At 45.2% G+C, this 18,132-nt stretch overlaps 1 protein-coding gene across 1 annotated transcript; it reads right to left on the bottom strand.

The window, feature by feature from the left end:
* Positions 1 to 1,048: 1,048 nt before the first annotated feature.
* On the bottom strand, positions 1,049 to 17,571 carry LOC142803243 (uncharacterized). The gene is made up of 4 exons (XM_075888355.1): positions 17,270 to 17,571; positions 5,219 to 5,803; positions 3,299 to 3,661; positions 1,049 to 1,418 (listed from the first exon to the last, which is right to left on the bottom strand). Exons 2-4 carry the CDS (start codon positions 5,366 to 5,368, stop codon positions 1,371 to 1,373), a joined length of 561 nt encoding a protein of 186 aa, XP_075744470.1. The 5' UTR covers positions 5,369 to 5,803; positions 17,270 to 17,571; the 3' UTR covers positions 1,049 to 1,370.
* Positions 17,572 to 18,132: the final 561 nt, after the last annotated feature.

Below are 18,132 nucleotides of genomic sequence, written 5' to 3'. Positions count from 1 at the left end.
CTGATAACTTCTTTGTGGATAAAGAAATTGAAGGTTTGCTAATCGCATTTTTTTTTCGATTGCCAAAGCTTCAATATTCAACCTTTCATTTTTCCCAGGACGTTTTAGTGAGTACAACAGTGTCACCAAAGATTTGAACAATGCAACAATCTGAACAATGTGTTCTGACGATACTCTAGCTGACGCACATTTATCCCAGTTTGTCATCTTCCCGTTTCTCCTCCGTATTCCACCCCACATGAAAAGGGTATGTCATACACCACATGTTTAGCACGCTCTGGTAATGGGTTGCTATGCTTATATTGCAGCCTTCATTCTTATTCACAGGACAAGTTCGTTTGCATATCTTTGAAAGTTTAGTGGGAGCGGAAAAAAAGAACCGCCACCTCTGATTTCTCGCTGAGTAAGTGGTGCGATACCTCATTCACATATGTGATGCACGATATCTGATCCGCATACGTAATTCGGCGTATTTATACCAGCATGTTCCTTCGAAATAACAATGACGTTCAGCTGTTATAGTCAGCGCTTGTATGCGCGCGCCGCTTCAGTTGAGGTGGCGCGCACATGAAGGCTCCTTGGTATGAAGAGGAGCAGCAGCGCCCCTACCAACCCTATCAGCCATACAGAGCGTAAAGGGACGCCGCGCGTGGTCTCGGAAATCCTGGACGCACGGTGACCGCACGCCCGCAATCTCGGAGGCCATGCGCCGCAAAACCGGGTGCGCCCCACCGGTCATGCCACTACATTTCTTCAAGCTAAGTATAGCCACTTCGAAAAGCATGATAAGGCCCGTGTAGGCTTCACTGGGCTTGTAAAACTTCTCCCATTTTGTACTTAGTCCATTAATTTTTTTCTTTGTTTTGCGTACACTACTGTGGCGGCGGATCTCACAGCTTTTGCTGTAAATATGCAGTGACTTCCTCACTGAATGGAGCAGGTGTAAGGGCACGAGCAAGATGTCTTGGCCTGATTAACTGCCGTGAGCATGCGGTGCACCGTTGCTTCCAGCAGCCACCGAAAAGACGTTAAGAAAACATGCTTGCAGTAATTTGTACAATAGCACAAAAAAAGAATTTATTTTCTTCAACCATATAGCAAGGCAAAGGCAACTCAGTCATTGTCGATGCGTAAAGCGAGTACATTGCGGCAAATCAAGCGTGGTTGCACTTGACACCGAAAAGTTGGTCACTGGCTGGTTATCACACCCCGGTGCGAAAGAGAGATTAGAAGCGATAGTCCCGAAAGAATAGGCGAATGCCCATTCACCTAATCCAGTACAAGAGGGAATCCTTCTTCGCTGGCAACATGACGTGTCTCTGCACTTTCATTGACTAGACGGTTTTGCAGAACGTCTTTCCGTCCAGACCTCATTCCCAGGACGAGGAGGCATAACGTTGAAGTCGTTGCATAGCGCCCTGCATAAATGGGAGAGTGGCACCGGGTATTAGTTAAATTGAAAGGACTACTTGCCGTGCATGAGATCAAATAAAATGTATACGTATAGGTGGTGCCATCTTGAAAACTAGCGATAGAAAAACTAGAAGACGACATCAATTTCTCATCTTTAATGTTGTTTACAGTTTGCAATAGTGATGAAACAAGAATACCAAGAGCCCACCAGTAGAATATTCTCCATCTAACATTGAACATTTAGGTCACTTTGTTTTGTGGCTCAATTTTGGTATTCAAACTGTCAAACTATGTCAGGCAAGGTAAGTCTTATTTGGTAGATGAAATAAGGAAGTAGCTCAAATGAATATTATCAGCAGCTTTTAAAGTGGCAAGATTTCTTCGTACTATCGTTACTTTCTTGAAGATTTCGGTTCTGGGTTGTATATCAGTGGAACACTTACAGCAGAACACGCGCAAAGCTAAACACAGTATCACGATTGTAATATGTACCCAAAGTAATTCGCAATACAACGAGACAGCGTTCTGTATGCACAATAATATTCAGCCGATTAGTGGAGAAGATGATGTTGAAAATATAATAAAAAAATCAGTTTTGCCGCAAGACTGATGACATGAATGTTACACAAAGAAATTAAAACGCGAAGAACGGCAACTAGATCAAAGTGTTCAGCGCGCTTCTCAAGAAAAAAGAACGTTGAAAAGAACACAAACAGGACGAGCTTGAACTAACAACCTTAAAACTCACCACTCAACGCGCTGCTTAAACATAAAGTATACACAAGATGTGCGAAAAATAATTGTGTCGCAACTGTTACCGCGATGTGTTTCAAAAGCGTCCATCTGACAGCTTCGAGAAGACGGCATCGCAGACGAAAACGATGCACGCTACTCTGCTGTCCAAGCTAGATGACGACTCTACAAATTGCTCGGATAGGTCGGATATCGCCGGAATGGTCGTCTGCGCTCAAGCAGAGGCTTCTTTAAACACTCAATGCAACTAGTCATTTTTTTCTAGATTTCAACTTGAAATGGGCTAAACAAAATTTACAGTTACGTTTGCTTATTGTAGCTTTCTCTTCTCGACGAAGGGTGGCGTCTCGTCACGTAGAAGCCATCCAGGCACGTTCTATTTCTCGGACAACATGGGTATAGTGCCTAGAATATACTGGCACTGTAACATTGGATTGATGTTGTCTTCGAGATATAGTGAACTATTATTCTCAGCTGACAGAGTAGACTGTCGTCGGTGCCGTCTAGAATTAGAACACAGCTCTAATTACCATCTCAATAACCGTTGTCACTGAGTAAAGCTCTAGAAGTACAGAACATGTTCGTTAATTGCGTTGCAGTAGAGTCTTGCTGAATTCATCCGCACCCGCCAACTTCACAAAATCTACATTTTGGTGCACAGAGCACTTCGAAGTCAAAGAAAGCGTTCATACTGGTCATACGTGGCTTCTAATCGATAAAAATGAAGTACATTGTCACCTGTCATTGTAATAGACCTTGCATACGAGGTTTCAGAAGAAACATTTCACCGAGAATATGTCATAACAATATGAAAAATACATGTTGAAGTTTTGTCGTCACGTACGCAGAATTTGGCTGCAAAGTTTGAAAATTACACTTCAACCTCGATTTGGTCAATGAAGTTATCTTTCCATGCTGCACGAATGTTCTCGGAGTGCAGCTCTTCAATGCAGCTCGGATGGAGCGCAGCTCGGAGTGCAGTTGTTCAACCTAACGGAAGTCACTGTTTCTCTTCAGTGCTTATTAATTATGGCAGTTTGTCCCAAGATTCTTTTGGAGACTGTTCCCAGAAACAATTGCTGCTGCAAGAAAGCTGCGTTCACTCTGAAGATTATAGCATGAAAGTACGTACCTTGAACGTCCCCTTTAGTATAATGCTGCGGATCGCTGCCCGGGTACAAGGCCACCTGTCTCCAAAGGCGCAGATGGCGTCTTCCTGCGCCTTGTGCCACAGCGGCACCGTCACCTCGCCCGAAACCTCCGGGAAGATTTCCACAAGGTCCTTTACGCGGGTCTGGTACCAACGGCGGTTCATGTCGATGTTACGCGGGCCGGACAGAATGCAGAGCAGAACAGCTAGAAGCACGTGGAAATCATCTTTCGTCGGAGCTGGCTCCGAGTCAGTCAACAGGCCATTCAGGTCTAGACGTATGTCCCTCCGACTCAGTCGTACCTGCTCCAGTTTTAAGCCCTCCTTTCCAGCGGCATTCAGAATCTGAGAGGAAAAATCGCCATTTGTCAGCGCCCGATTCGATTGCCTCAACGTTATCAAAGTTCTCAGTATAGATAGGCTTTGTGTAAAGCAAGCAATAAAAGCCCCACTAAGATAGTTCGGAAAAACGATCCACACTCTACAAGAAACTAGAATACCGGTTGACAAACGGCAGGAAGCTGAAGATGAAAGTTCGCGATAAAAAAATGTGAAGAGAGGTTCAGTTCTCAAGCACACATTTATAACCCTGAAATTGTTTTCGTCCAGGCTTGAACGCTATCTCGAAAAGGGCGATTTCACTCGTTCAAATGCCGGCTTGAGCAGGCAGCCGATATTTATGGATGTTTATATAGAATACCTCTCAGACTGCTAACATGAACACCTAGCTCATTGAAGGTGCTCGTACACATAAGGAATGCCACTTACAACACCAAACCGCGCGTGTGTAAAACGCGATGACACAGTAATGTCGGAAAGACAGGCAAGTGACTTCTCAATTAGCCAGCGTGATTATATGCGTGTATATCCAAATACGTACGTGTACTGATAGGATTGGACTATTTCACTGCGGCTCAGTTCATTACGATGGAGACTGTATTTGCGAAATGAACAAAATATACGGCACTCCTGCCCCGTTCACATCACTGCGATTGACTTTACAGTAATGGTGTTGGATGGACAGTAATGGTGTTGGATGGACAGGTGTGCATCTAGTTGTAGTTAATTGTAAAAAGTAAATGCAGGATGACGTACCCCACCAGAGAATTGGATAGGCAAACAATAAATTGCAGACTGACTTAAAAAAACAATAAAACAGCATGCCAACCCTCCCTCGGGTTGCTTGCGCGCGAAGTTACACGCAAGCAACCTGAAATAAACTCGAGAAAGCTAGCCTTAAATGCGTAAAACATTTTTTTAATCGTGCAATCTTGTTCGGGGACAGTTTTTTCAGACACATCTGTGTCTGAAAAAAGGCTTAAAATAAATAATTCATACTCAAAATGTTCTCAAAATTTTTTTGATTCACTTCGGTTCACATTGGAACCCGTAGTCGGAAAAGTAACGTTACTGAAAATATAAAAATCAATATATTTTCTGAAACGAATAAGTAGGCAATGCTAGATTCTAGATAATTTCAATAATTGCTTGATAGATTCACGTAGCCATTTGAAACTAGAAATTGACACTATGTACTCGTCTTTTCTTCCATGCAATAATGCGAAAAATATGGGTGGTACGATCGCCAGCCTCGGAGCTGTAGAGTCCTCCATCTCTTAAAACTTGCCTCATACAACCTGTCGGTGCCTTTTCACTTTCAGGTCAGGTAACTGCTTAAATTGCTGGTCAATTTGATGTGTAACTGAAAAAAACTCAGTAGGGCCAGATTTAACCTGTCAAAATCACAGCAACCTTATTGTGGTGAGCTGAATATGTACAATAATAAACGTTTTGGGACTGCATAACTTGGGGAGGATAAATCTAAAGATATTTATAATATGACCCTACTTTGCTACCGTATCGTATTCTATGACCACAAAAATTACAAAAGCTGAAACTCACCCTTTGGAAATCGGCTTTGCCAACCATCTCAATCAGGCCGAGGAGGTAAGCAACGATGGTGTGCGGGTCTGAATTCCTTGTCACCAGGCGGATCCAGTTTGGATCTATGTCCTGTGGCGACGGGAACACGAACACCGCTTGACCGGGCATAGAGGTCCACTTGAACGTGCGGAGGTCCAAATTTACAAACACCACGGTAGCTATGGGTGGGACGTCTCTGTGTGGACCATCAATGGCGGGGTCGGACTTGTAGTGTCGCGGCTGTTGTACCACAGAATTATGGGGTAAGGCGGGTTCCTGGAGCACTGACAGAAAAGGTTTCTTGGTTTCGGTGGTCTGCAGAGCGCTTTGCGCCGCTGGAGCCTCGTAGTGGGCAGCGTCCGGGGCTTGTGGCACCGTGGCAACCACGGATGCCGTGTCTTTGAGGCGCTGTTCCCGGAAATGAAGACCGGTTTCTTCTGGCTGATTTGCTTCTTGAACCTGGATGTTCTTTGGATTTCCAGGTGTGCTGACCGACCCCGTCTCGGTGACAACGGCAGTGCTCCACTGTGCGCAGACATATCCTTGAAGTCGCTTCAGTGGACCCTGTGTGATGGGGAAGGTGACGCCTGATTGAGCTAGTTCTGACTGGCACTAGTTGTAACTATAAAGGCGGAAAACAAAAAGGCGAATTATTGTGCACGTGTAAAGGAGTGTTTTGTTTATTTTTTCAAAGTAGCAGTGGTGCCTTAAAGATATATTGCAGGAAGGAACACACAAAGTAACATATTCTTAACTTAAATGAAAAGGATAACAATGTTCTCGCCTTTTGGATTCTGATTATCATCCACCTTATTCAAGCGGAACAAGGATACCAACACACCGCCAGAACTTTCGGTTTTCTTTTATCTCTGCTTCAACTTATGCTTTGTTCTTAATTGTACAGTTGCAACAATTGGCTACATATCGTAAGAGGAAGATCCACAATGTTACACCATGGCTGCAAATAATTCGATCCAGTATGCTCCCAACATTACGTTTTCTCAACTGGGACATAGTAATATCCCTGCTGTGTATTTTAGATGCGGAAGCATCTTATACTCGCGCCTTGTAGTGCGCCGTCCGCACCGCTTCTCGAACATTCGACAGCTGACGCGCGCGCATGCGCCGTCGCGCCGTCGCCCACTCTTCCACCATCTGTGCATCCCTTCCTCCTCTACACACCGCGCGCGCTTCACTCCTCCACCATCTGTGCACCCTTCCTCCTCTACACACCGCGTACGACATCTACAATTCTCCTGATCCTCCAGTGGACGCGCATGTGGCGTCGCGCTTCGAGAACATTCAACAGCTGACAGTGCATGCGCCGTCGTGCTGTATATATACTCAAGGTCGGCGCTCGCTCGCTCAGTTGCCGCTCGTCGGTTGGTTTGTACGGCGCGTCGACGTCCAAGGTCGCGGTGAAATGAATTCCAACGAATCCACAAACACAATGATCGACGTCCCTTCGACCAGCGCCGCCCTTTCGCATACGTGTGTACGTGTTCCCTCATTTAACACCCCCTCCTACAACCACGTTAACCAATTTAGCCATCGACCCAAGTAAGTCGCAATTTAACACCCCATTTCACAACCACGTTAACCAATTTAGCCATCGACCCAAGTAAGTCGCACTTTAACACCCCGTTAACCAATTATATGGTCCGCATCCTCCTCAGTGTTCCCCCGAGGGAAGCTGCGGGCAATTTTTTTTTTAGGCGTGCGTAAGGGGACGCTATTTTGCAAAGTGACACGTGGAGGCGGTCTCATTCCGCGGTGGCACGAACGCGCGGTTTTGGCCACTTTTCCAACTTGTTTGGTGTCTATTTACTTAGTATTATAGCAGCTGACCTATATATCATTGTAAAGCTCGACTTGATTGATTTGTGGTGTTTAACGTCCCAAAACCACTATATGATTATGAGAGACGCCGTAGTGGAGGGCTCCGGAAATTTTGACCACCCGGGGTTCTTTAACGTGCGCCCAAATCTGAGCACACGGGCCTACAACATTTCCGCCTCCATCGGAAATGCAGCCTTCGCAGCTGGGATTCGAACCCGCGATCTGCGGGTCAGCAGCCGAGTACCTTAGCCACTAGACCACCGCGGCGGGGCGTAAAGCTCGACTTTCGTGCATTAGAAGTATATCTGTGAAAAACAACACAGTAAAACATTTTAGCAATTTGACGAGAAATTTCCCTCCAGCCTTATATATTTCCGACCATATGACCGTCCAAATGAAGACTGGCCGTCAGTTTCAAATGATGGCAGAATTTTTTTTATTTTGATGTCTTTACTGTCAACTGAAGATGGGAGCCAACTGTCAAATTGTAAATTAACCGTCAAATTAACCAAAGGTCGTTGTTTGCAGACGAAGTAATTCGTTTATAATTCTATTGCTCTTTTTTTCGTTAACTCAGAACACACGTGAGCTGTGAAATTCAGAAACTTTCACCGTCAGAATGACAGCAAGCTGTGAAATAGAGATGGCAATGATTACTGCCATTTAACGTCTTCTTAATTCAACCTAGTATATGACGATTTATCTAGAATTTTTCTTCTAACGCGACAGCAGGCTCTCAGCATGAAATGCAAGTACATTTTCAGTATGATAACCCAACATGCCACGAGTATTGTTCCATTAACTGCAGTGAGGTCAACATGTGGCTGTTAGTCAACATGGGTAGCACCTCACGAATTATACAACGAAAGTTTTTGTGGCCATTTTTTGGTATTATACCATTGACATATGTATCATTGAAAATCTTGATTTTAATAAATTTGGTCATTTGAACTAGATGAGCTAAAGGCAGGTCAGCAATAATTATTCAAAGAGATAAATGGCCAAGTATAAGTTTCATTTTCTGAACATTCCGCTACAGTTACATGCACTGCTTCTCACACATCCTTTTCAAGACTTATATATCGCTTTCCTCAACGTAGCAACATAATGTCCGACTTTCGCTTTACTGCTGCTTAGTTTTTCAGAAGGCCAAATGTTGTAACTTTCCTTGCAGACGGACTGGTAGCCATTTGCGAGATAAATTTATTTTCGGGTCATATATACAGGACCATATTTCAGTCAGAATGCTCTATTTCCTCATTGTACGTGCGCTTTCATTTTAATTACGTTCATGTAAATTGGGCGAAATACACATAATGGACCCCTCTTGTTCCATATTTCTGTAAGGCCACTGAAGTTTCATGCTGAGAGGCTACATTCCTTGATTTATTTTGTCAATCAGAGTTTTTTTTTTTTCAAATGAGCAAGAGAAATGTCAAATGAAGCACGAAAGTGCAAGCTGCAAACACCAACGAATACATCGGCATGTTCTAACAGCGCTGACATCTCAGCATGAGCAAAGTTAGATATAGTAGTTGCGGTCGTCTGATATAGTTATTCACACATATAACAATCAAATTCTGGTTACACTACATTACCACCAGCAAAATATATGGCAAATTCCAGGCATCATGGAAATTCATCTCATGCGGAGTAAAGGTGACTGTGATGCAATTATTGGTGTTTGTAATACACATGTGTCTCTTCTAATGGTTAGCAACTGTAAACAGCTGGTTACATAAAATATAGGCGACTGTGTTCAACATGCACGTCTGTGCGTGCATTTGTACGTATACGTTTAGTGTCATTTCTTAACGCTTCGCTTTACAAACAAAAAAAATTTCCCCACTGTCACCTTCCTTCCACATTATTCGTATGACATCGATTGCGATAGTATGTGGAATCTGCCAAATTTCGACGCCGCCGCGTAGATTTTTTCTTAACACTTGCCCTTTTTATTTTAACATTCAAGCAACTGTGGTGCATACCCGCATACTTAGATCTGCCGTGCTATATACGATTATGTGCCCCACGTATCTGGAGGAAGTGCTTTGACGTTGTGTTCGACGACATTTTCCCATCAGTCATATCTCGACCAGCCATTCGTAATTCTCAAGACCTTTCACCCCAATTTAACTTTGAACTTCCCCAGGGTAAAGGGAGGCTGAACAAAAATGGAAAAAAACTGAGGGAAACTTCGAAATTTTGTTTAAGAGACACCATTGTTCTGATAGACACCTTTTATTTATTAAAATGTTAGGCCTTTCTTTGCATTCCGGTCCTTTGAGCATATATCTCCGTATTTATCGATCTAGCCGCGTACGTCTAGTATGAACGGGGGGGGGGGGGGGGGTAACGATCGTTGGACGAATGTGACTCGGTGGTTATGACATGATTAACGTCATAGTACCCTCGCGTACATCATCAAACCCTTTTCACCAGACATGTGGCCCATATTCGGGGGCGGGTATGTGCCACAAGTGATTGAATGTTGATTGCTACCCTTACAAGAGCGGCAAGGTTACAGATGGACAATTTTAACACATGTAAGGAAAAAGATGACATCGGTAGCGTAGACACGATACATGTCAGTGTGCCATCAGGAATCGAACCCAAATATTCTGCGTGGCAATAAAGTATTCTACCTCAGAGTCACGCCAGGTCTCGGAACTAGTTACTTTTCAAATTAACATCAATTGTAGTTCCAGTGCTGGCTATTCAAATTTATAAATAGTATATATATACTTCTATCACACGGTCATCACATGGGGTTAATGTCAATTATAGTTACGTGCCATGCGCTGAATTTGAATTATGTATCAGTGTCCATGGCAGCCATCCTCGCGATCACTAGCGCTTCTGGTCAGCTTACCGCTTCAGGTGTTGCTAAAATATTTGTGGTATCAATATACAGATGTAAACAGCTGGCTACGCCATAATAAGCAGCTGTTTAACGTATGCCTACGCGTGCATTCATACATATATTAAGCTTCCCTCGTAAGGTTTAGGCCAATAAAAATTACTAGACATCCACCTTCCGTCCGCATGCTTCAATAATATCGAATCCCAAGGTACGTAGAATGTGCCGAATTTTTTTTCTCAATTTTTATTCCAAAGACTTCCAAATCAGAATACCAGAGGCTCATCATCACATAAAAACAAGCAAGTTACCATCGTGCATAAAGTTAAAAAAAATCGGTGTATTTTTTAACAGTTGGCTGTACTTTTCGTGAAGCGAAGTGAAATTAACTTTATTTGGTTCTGGATAACTGGTCAAACACCAGTTCTTGTGGCCTGAATGTCCAACGAGACGGCTCTGAATGCCCCGCCGCGGTTGCTGGCCACGTCCACGTTGTGAGATTTGTCAGCGGGCGGCAGCTGCACGCGAGCCGTGACCTTCGCATTCCCTATAGGCGCATGCAGCTGTTCATGTCCCTTTCTCCACCTCTGCTTTCAACCTACTCTACACCTTTCTCGAAAACGTCATTTTCCCCAGCCGGAAGCATTGTTCACTGCTGTAGTTGTTCTAGAAACCGCAGTGGGGGCTGAGCCATTGTTGAAGTTGTTGGCTGGGAGGGTTGAGAGGCACGGATAGGAATGCGGGTGGCGGCTATAGCATTCTAGGGATACTTGTTTCCAGCGAGTGTAAAGACTTGACCCCACGGACCCCCTGCAGCCTGTCAGCGCTTCGCTGTGCTCCCTACTGGGCTGCAGAAATTAGGCGCCTCTTTCCAAGCACTTTTAACCGCCGTTCATGGTGCCACCGCTATACGAGGCGATATGAGAACAACTAAATAAATTCTTTAATAATTCCCTCGTTTTCCTCGAAATTCTTCCTGTAATGAAGGTTGTGTCTATCAGTTTCAATTCTTGTTATTTCAATTTGGCAGAAAATCATGGTGGCATTTTTTTTTCAGTACACTTTCAATGACGACGCGCTGCTCGAAACACAGTTTACTTCCGGTCGCCACGACTCCGCAAACGGCGTGCTTGTTGGCGAACCGCTGCTGTCGGGCCGTCCCGGACTTATACGAATCGGGCCGATATGGACTCTGTGTTACGGGCCGCAGTAGCTGATCCGCATACGAGCGCACACGTGGACAACACGATGAACAACAAGCAGCGCAGACAGCTTTATGAAGACTAACCGGATGCCAGCTTTCGCACGATCAATCACATCATATTTGTGCTGAACATCCGAGATTAAACTTCCCGATGTCACGCAGAGGACCGAGATGTCACGTGTAGAATCGTTATTTGGGACGTCATTCTGCACACGATGCGCGCCTTTATTTGAATTTTTATTTTGAAAGATATCGAGGATGGTTTAGGGGCCATTTATTGGTGTGAACCTGAGAACATCCAGACGTAGGCGGCTGGATAGATACTTATTAGATACAAGACCTCAAAGTGCGTGTAGTTCGCTAAGAAATGCTTCGCGTGTCTTCGCGCCTTATCCACTGTGGCATGCGAAAACATTTTACGACAGAGGGGGGGGGGGGGGGGGATGTCTTGCAATTTACATATATATGCGTTCCCATCTGCAAGGCTTTTCTGCTCAAGCCTGTTTCTCATGCGAGCAATTTTGCTACATGAGCGGAGCGGAAGCCGTCGCGCGAGTCCAAAACAGCTATCCAGATGTTCATCACAGCATGTTTCCACTGTGATGAACATCGCCAGAGTTGGAAAACTTTGACCAATAAACAATTTTTTTATAATCGCACGTCTTTTTTCTATTTATTTACGCCAACAGATAACAGACATTTAATACTATACGCAAAGACTAAATTCACCAGGCGTAGATGCGCTATTATATCATGGTCGTCCGGTCTGCAAGAGAGTCTAAAATTGAGTCACCAAAGGAACACGTGCCCATGCTTCGACATTGGAGCAAGACGTGTTTCCTGAAATGACAAAAAAAAAGGCGAACAAACAAAAAAAGTACATGTATGTACACAGATGGTTCTGGTGGGCACAATACATGCTGTTTCCGAAGAAACTCCCCCTTCGTTCGCATTTTCGCCGGTAGGGGGGACACACTCTTTACTCGCTGGACGAGTGTCGGAGCACTGGTTTCACTGTAAGGAGAATTATTAGACAGGCTGCCTGCCCTGCTCGGAATCCGTGTGTAGATGGTTCGCATCCGAACACGTGCTCCTGGCGATATCCGATGAAAAAAAAAATGACGATAGAGAGCGTAAGTGAAGGTTATTAGTATCTTGAATTCTCCACAGCGCGAATCGATTACAGTATGCCGCTACGAACATTTAGTCTAGCCATCAATGTATTAAATTTATAAATCATATATTATTCCCCTGGTTCACCCTCTCTTTAACTGAAAAACTATTTTGTTAGAGTGTAACCTTCATGGAATGAAAGGCTTGGTTTCCGGAAGCGAAATAACATGTGAACTATGATTATTAAATCGAGTGCGGAAGGCCATATCAGTCTTACGTATGTATTGCATAATTCCTTTAACTTTTCCCACTTCGTTCTTAAGTACCAACAATAAGTGAAGCACCACCGCCAGTCATGGGTACGTTACCAGTAAAACGTAACAGTATTGCAGTTAGCTAAGGCAGAAATATGTCTTGCTGTTACGAAATTTTCAATGTTACCTTGTAACCCAGCTTCCGTGAAAAATAAACGTCATTATTTTTCCGTCACAGTATAAAGTGAGTAAAGAGCTGCGTACTAAATCATGAAAATAATTCATTGAAATCGTATGAAGAGACACGAAAAGTGCGTAACTAGTGGAGACGATGTCCATTCACTATGAATGCCCATTGTATATGAACTTCAAGATATGCCAGACCAGGTTCCGAGAGTTCTTGCGTTGCCGCAGCTTACAAACCGTTAAGACACGTGTTCGCGAGACCCAAAGGCCGACCTTCTATATGCGGACTATCAGTGCGGGATCATTTACAAGAACGATGAAGGGCTTTAGGAAGCTACACATTTAAAATGGCTAAACGGGCAGACAAGTACCAGGAAAGGAAATGTTGCTAAAGTTGGCGAAACGTTCTTAGACATAGCTTGTCTAACACTGCTGCACAGGAGCCTAACTTTAATCTTAACAAAGATGGAGGAGGGACATTCGGAAACGTTTGCAAGGACATGTGGGAATAATAGACTGATCGACATCCACTCATTTTCCTTCACTTCGTCTAAGTTGCTATTGCATATTGAGGTTGATATCAAGTGAAACATTAGTCATCTTATTAAGAATTTTTGTGTTAGCTCGATGTAGTCCATTGTGAATCAGTTACAGAAACTTTTGCGAAACTCCTGCGCTAGTTCGGAGCTTTCTGACGTTCATCTGTTTCGCTCTCGTGTTCTAACGACCTGCTAAACACGATTAGCTCGTAGCGTCGCGTGAAAGAATGCTCCACCCGTGCTGCAAAAACAGAGCTAGAGCCTTCCTGTCATCCCTTCTTCCTTCTACTAAGTGATAAAAAATATTTGTGCCCTCACCCCATGCACTCCCCACAAAAAAAAAGAAGAAAAAGACGGCAACTGAGAAGCTGTCCAGCTGCAACGAGATTGATTTACGACTTGCAGTAAGCAAGTGAGCTCCGAATACGATCTTCTGCACGAAATATATTCCTCTTTAGCGCCATATTGTAAACTAGGAACACCGTGGAACCCTTTTGTGAAAAAAAAATGTAGACCAAATATGGTAAATAAGAAAGCTCGAATAAATGAAGACATTTTGAGATGGCTATTCTTGCTACTTTATTATTCATATAAAGGCCATAGCAACTGTAACGGTATTGTATGTTACAGTTACTGGGTAAAAATGTAACAGTGCTACTATTACATGCTGCTCTAACTTCAAGGTAACTATTTACATGTTATTGAAAGAACCATAGTTACCGCAATGCGTTACCACTAACCAGTCCTTGCCCAAGACTGCAACCGACGAATTTTTCTTGGTAGCCATGTTCTTTCTAACTATTTTCTAGCACCTAGTGAAACCCATTGCCATTCAATAATGATGAGAAGGGGAGGGGTGTTCATGGGAGAAGAAAGACCCGTCGCTTAGCAGCCGGAAAAATGCGTGGCCCATGTACTTAGATGTACGCACATGGCCTCGTGTACCTTCCAGTGAGGAAGAAATTGGTGGCAGACACTGACTCCGCGTGAGGGATGGCCGGAAGAGGAGGCTGTTGATGGTACATAGGCAAAATGGAAATATATCTGTGGTTACTTTACACTTCATGGTCACACGACAATTACACAACTCCATTTAACTCCGTTTAGCATTCAACTCCCTAACGTAAATTGACGAGAATGGAGTTGTGGACGGTGTGCATATGGCTCAGCGGAAGCTTTCGACGGTAGCCGCGCGGGGCTGCAGAAACGACACCGCTGCGCTTGTCGAAATGTCCCATCCTTTGCTTATCTAGTTGCCTTTAAAGCAACGTACGTGTGTCTTTTTTTTTGCACCCATTCTAATAAAACTCAAGTTAATAAAGTTCACTGTACATGTGCGTGCGTCTCGCATGTGTATAAACAAACAATACGACAGACCATTTGCCGGTGGTGGTTAGGCAAAGCGTTTGGTGTAGAGAGGGCAGACACTGATGTCCTAAAAAAATAGGACTGAATCTTGTAGTATATGGTGCGTAATGCTACATCGAACAAAAGTACAATGTTAAAATCTCTAGTTGAAATTACTAGGTGAATTGTTAGCGCGGCTTTCTTCGTAGCAGAAGCTATGTGAGAACGGAACTACTTCATCGATCCCATATAGACATCCCCACACTCCCTCTTCCGCAAGCTCCATTTAAATTCTGCGGTGAAAGTGAGGCCGTGACATGAACCACATCTCGACGAAAGAGATGAAGTACTTAAACAGAATTTCGTTGAAGGCCTGGTATGACATTAGAGCTTTCGCAGGTAAAGTTAGGTTTGCATAGAGCATCTGAAATTGTAATGTGTGCTTTCAGCCACGTCGGTAGCATGTATGTGTTTGCAGCCATTGCAGCGAGCCTCGCCGCATGGCTGACTTAGTCTACAGGTTTGAGCAAAATTTGCTGGAGTGGAGGAGGCGCCTCTCAGATGAAGGCACGCGCCGCCATCTTGCGCATATACAGAAAAAGCGCCTTCCGCTACGTTAGCCGAGTGGCCCCAAAGATGATTCAGACGTTTTCCGGCATAGCGGCCTACAAACGCTGTAATGCATGGATACATCGTGTGTTGCTTACACTCTTAGTCAAATCCTGCCTAGACAACACGCCCGCAGACCGGAAGTCAAGTCAAATTATCGCCGGCTCTAGGAGGCTCCGTAGCCGTTTTCCAGAGAAACCAGCCCGAGTTGAAGTGGCCTTCAGAATAGCAGGGACAAAGATAAGGCGGGATTTAAGGTCAAATTTTTCCTCGCAAGATATGGCCCGGGACTTTCCGTAGGCGGCCCGGCCCCGATGTGGTGGCGGAAAAAAAATATTATATTTACGCTTTTCAGAGCGGTTTCTCGCCGATAATGCGGCGGAGATTACGACTACAGGTAATTACAAAACCATTAGTATCACAATCACCTTTATTTGCGAGATTAACATGCAAAGCACAGCCCTGGAGTCTAACTCGGGACCACATGCACGCGAAGCAGATGTCTTACCCATTGCTTCACAGCGACACCGCATGATGGCGAGTCTTTTTGCGGGATATATATCTACCAAGTGGGTTTTTTCCAACCGTCTTGGGAACCTTGAACTGTTTTTGTGCCATGTGCATGCATTTGATCAGCGAATACTTTGCAAGGCTTCATGAATTCGAGACAACCACAGGGAGCGCCTTCGGCTCCGACTTCGGTTCATGGTGCGCCGTTCCGCAAGAACGATTAACGTGTGTTTGTGCGTCGTTTTAGTTCTTCCCCATGAACTGCGGGTGTTACGCTCACCAAACTTCGTGGACGAGGCTGTGTTCGGCTGTAGAAACGTGCGTACGTTTATCACACGTGCGTGTGCTGTGAGAAATTTGGCTGATTTGTGTCGGGTGGTACACGCGTGTCAGTGACAGCAGTCTATTCTCAGCTGTTTGAAGACAATGCGCTTTGACACGTAAACGTTGCATGGGTATTTTAGCGTACCTACTATAACATTTGCATTTCGTACGCGCGAACTGCCGCGAGCTGCACGCTGGGGCATTAGCGCCTTTTCAGCATTTCGATGATAACTTATTTCTGCAAGTAGAATTTATGTGCATTATATATATCTATATATAATGCGCATAGCGCATTATATATAATTGACTGTTGTTGGCTAGCGGAGGGGGGGGGGAAGCCCCTCTAGCCAACAACAGTCACATTGCGATGCAGCACAGATGCAATCAGAGAGCGCGGGGGCGGAACTGGTGGGGGCAGTGGAGCGTCGAAAGGAGACGCGCCGTCATATTCTCAGTTACGATAAGCGCAACAGCTTGACCTTGCTCTGGAAGCCTATGCAACGCGAATGGCGCGTTCCCCCCAGAGAATCGAAGCGAAAACTAAAACGCCGCAGCGGCCGGAAAACCACGGCCACGTGCGCCGAATACGTTCACGTGCCTGCCGCAGGAGGTGCCCCCTTTGCCACATCGAAAATTAATTTCAATTTGCCATTACGCAACACTACAGACTGGAAAGGCGAAAGTTCCCGCCACCGCATGACAAATTAAACAGACACGATGCCGTAAGCTATCGCTTACTACAAACCCACTCTTACCCCAGCCCGGTCGTCTTACGCCACTGCTACCCGCACTTACACATTACCGATCTATGTAAAGCATGCGGGCACAGAGCAACGCTGCGCCACATGCTCTGGGAATGCGCCGATAACAATGGTCGAGAAACGGCCGCCGTTCGCGATGCGCCTATGGCGGCTGCCAATACCAGGCAACAGGAAGCCTCGAGCTCACTCGTTCCCGCCGCCGTCCCGTCTGCGGGAGCCGCGGGGGACCTTCTCCGTCGGCGACGCCGCCGCTGGGAGGCGGCGCTCAGAAGCTCGGAGCTCAACGACCAGCTCTGGGCTGTCCGGCAGGCCGAAGATGCCGCCCCAGTTCAGGGACTCAGCGCCGCCATCTGAGGCCACCAAGACCAAGCTGCCGGCCAAGTTCTAATAAAGTTTCCTCTCTCTCTTGCCAGTTCCCTGAGCATGAAATTTCGTATTGACTTCAAGCTATGCACGAGAAATACTGAAAAGAGACAGTTTTTACCTTTTCAAACGTTGTTTCGGGAGATACACCAGCAGAGCGGCCATGCTGGCAGATTCAGCCTGCTGTGTAAATGCCATTTACGTTGGGGCCCATCTTCTACTTCCAGTCGTCTCAGCAATCTTAATCCAAACCAGGCTCTCGATTAACGCGTGCTTGCAGAGGCCATGAGCTATCCAATCACTGCCGGCTCGCTGACCGTCATGATGAAACAGCACCCCGTTCTTCACGTGGATTTCACGCGCAGCCTACGTAGTACGTACGGCTTACCGTGAAGCTGATAAGCGACCCTCACGCAGCAAGAATTTCGGTGTTGGACTGATTTTTCGTGTCGGGCTCGCGGCGTGGTTTTCCGGTCCGTGAAGCGACAAAGCGAGCAGGTTTGCAGCGAGTTCTACCCAGCGTTGCCAAATTCTACCAAGTAACCAAGTGAATACTCATCATGAAAGAAGCCCATAAATAAACGAAAAAAAAAATTCATTCCTAATAAGATGTGTAACTATAACAACTGAAATACGAAGGACAGCTTTTAAATTACCCTATTGTTTTGAACAATAGAACTATAAGCAATTATGAACGAAGACGCACTATAGCTTCGTGAAATTGTCTCCATGGTCGTCACACCATTCGGCTGAGAGTGTGCGCATGTGTAACGTTGTTTGTAATTTCCCTCTGCGTATGTTTGTCCGAACGTTTACTTGAATTTTCCGCAATATATGTTTAAACACTCAGCCACTGGCGCGGGTCAGGGGTTGCGGCCACACCCCCCTGGTCACCTAAAGGAAGGGGGGAGTCTACCTCATTCACTGACTTGCCGGGGAGGGGGCGCTGTGATGTAGCTTGCCACCCACCCTCTATGGAGAACC

This window comes from Rhipicephalus microplus, chromosome 3 (assembly GCF_043290135.1).
Source record: "Rhipicephalus microplus isolate Deutch F79 chromosome 3, USDA_Rmic, whole genome shotgun sequence".
NCBI lineage: Eukaryota > Metazoa > Arthropoda > Arachnida > Ixodida > Ixodidae > Rhipicephalus > Rhipicephalus microplus.
This window is presented reverse-complemented; position numbering and strand designations above follow the sequence as displayed.

Coding starts and splice junctions, on each gene's coding strand:
- LOC142803243 (XM_075888355.1), bottom strand. CDS start 5,368: ATGCCCGGTCAAGCGGTGTTCGTGTTCCCGTCGCCACAGGACATAGAT. Junction 3,662..5,218: donor GCAAAGCCGATTTCCAAAGG/GTGAGTTTCAGC, acceptor TTTTCCTCTCAG/ATTCTGAATGCCGCTGGAAA. Junction 1,419..3,298: donor TACTAAAGGGGACGTTCAAG/GTACGTACTTTC, acceptor CCATTTATGCAG/GGCGCTATGCAACGACTTCA.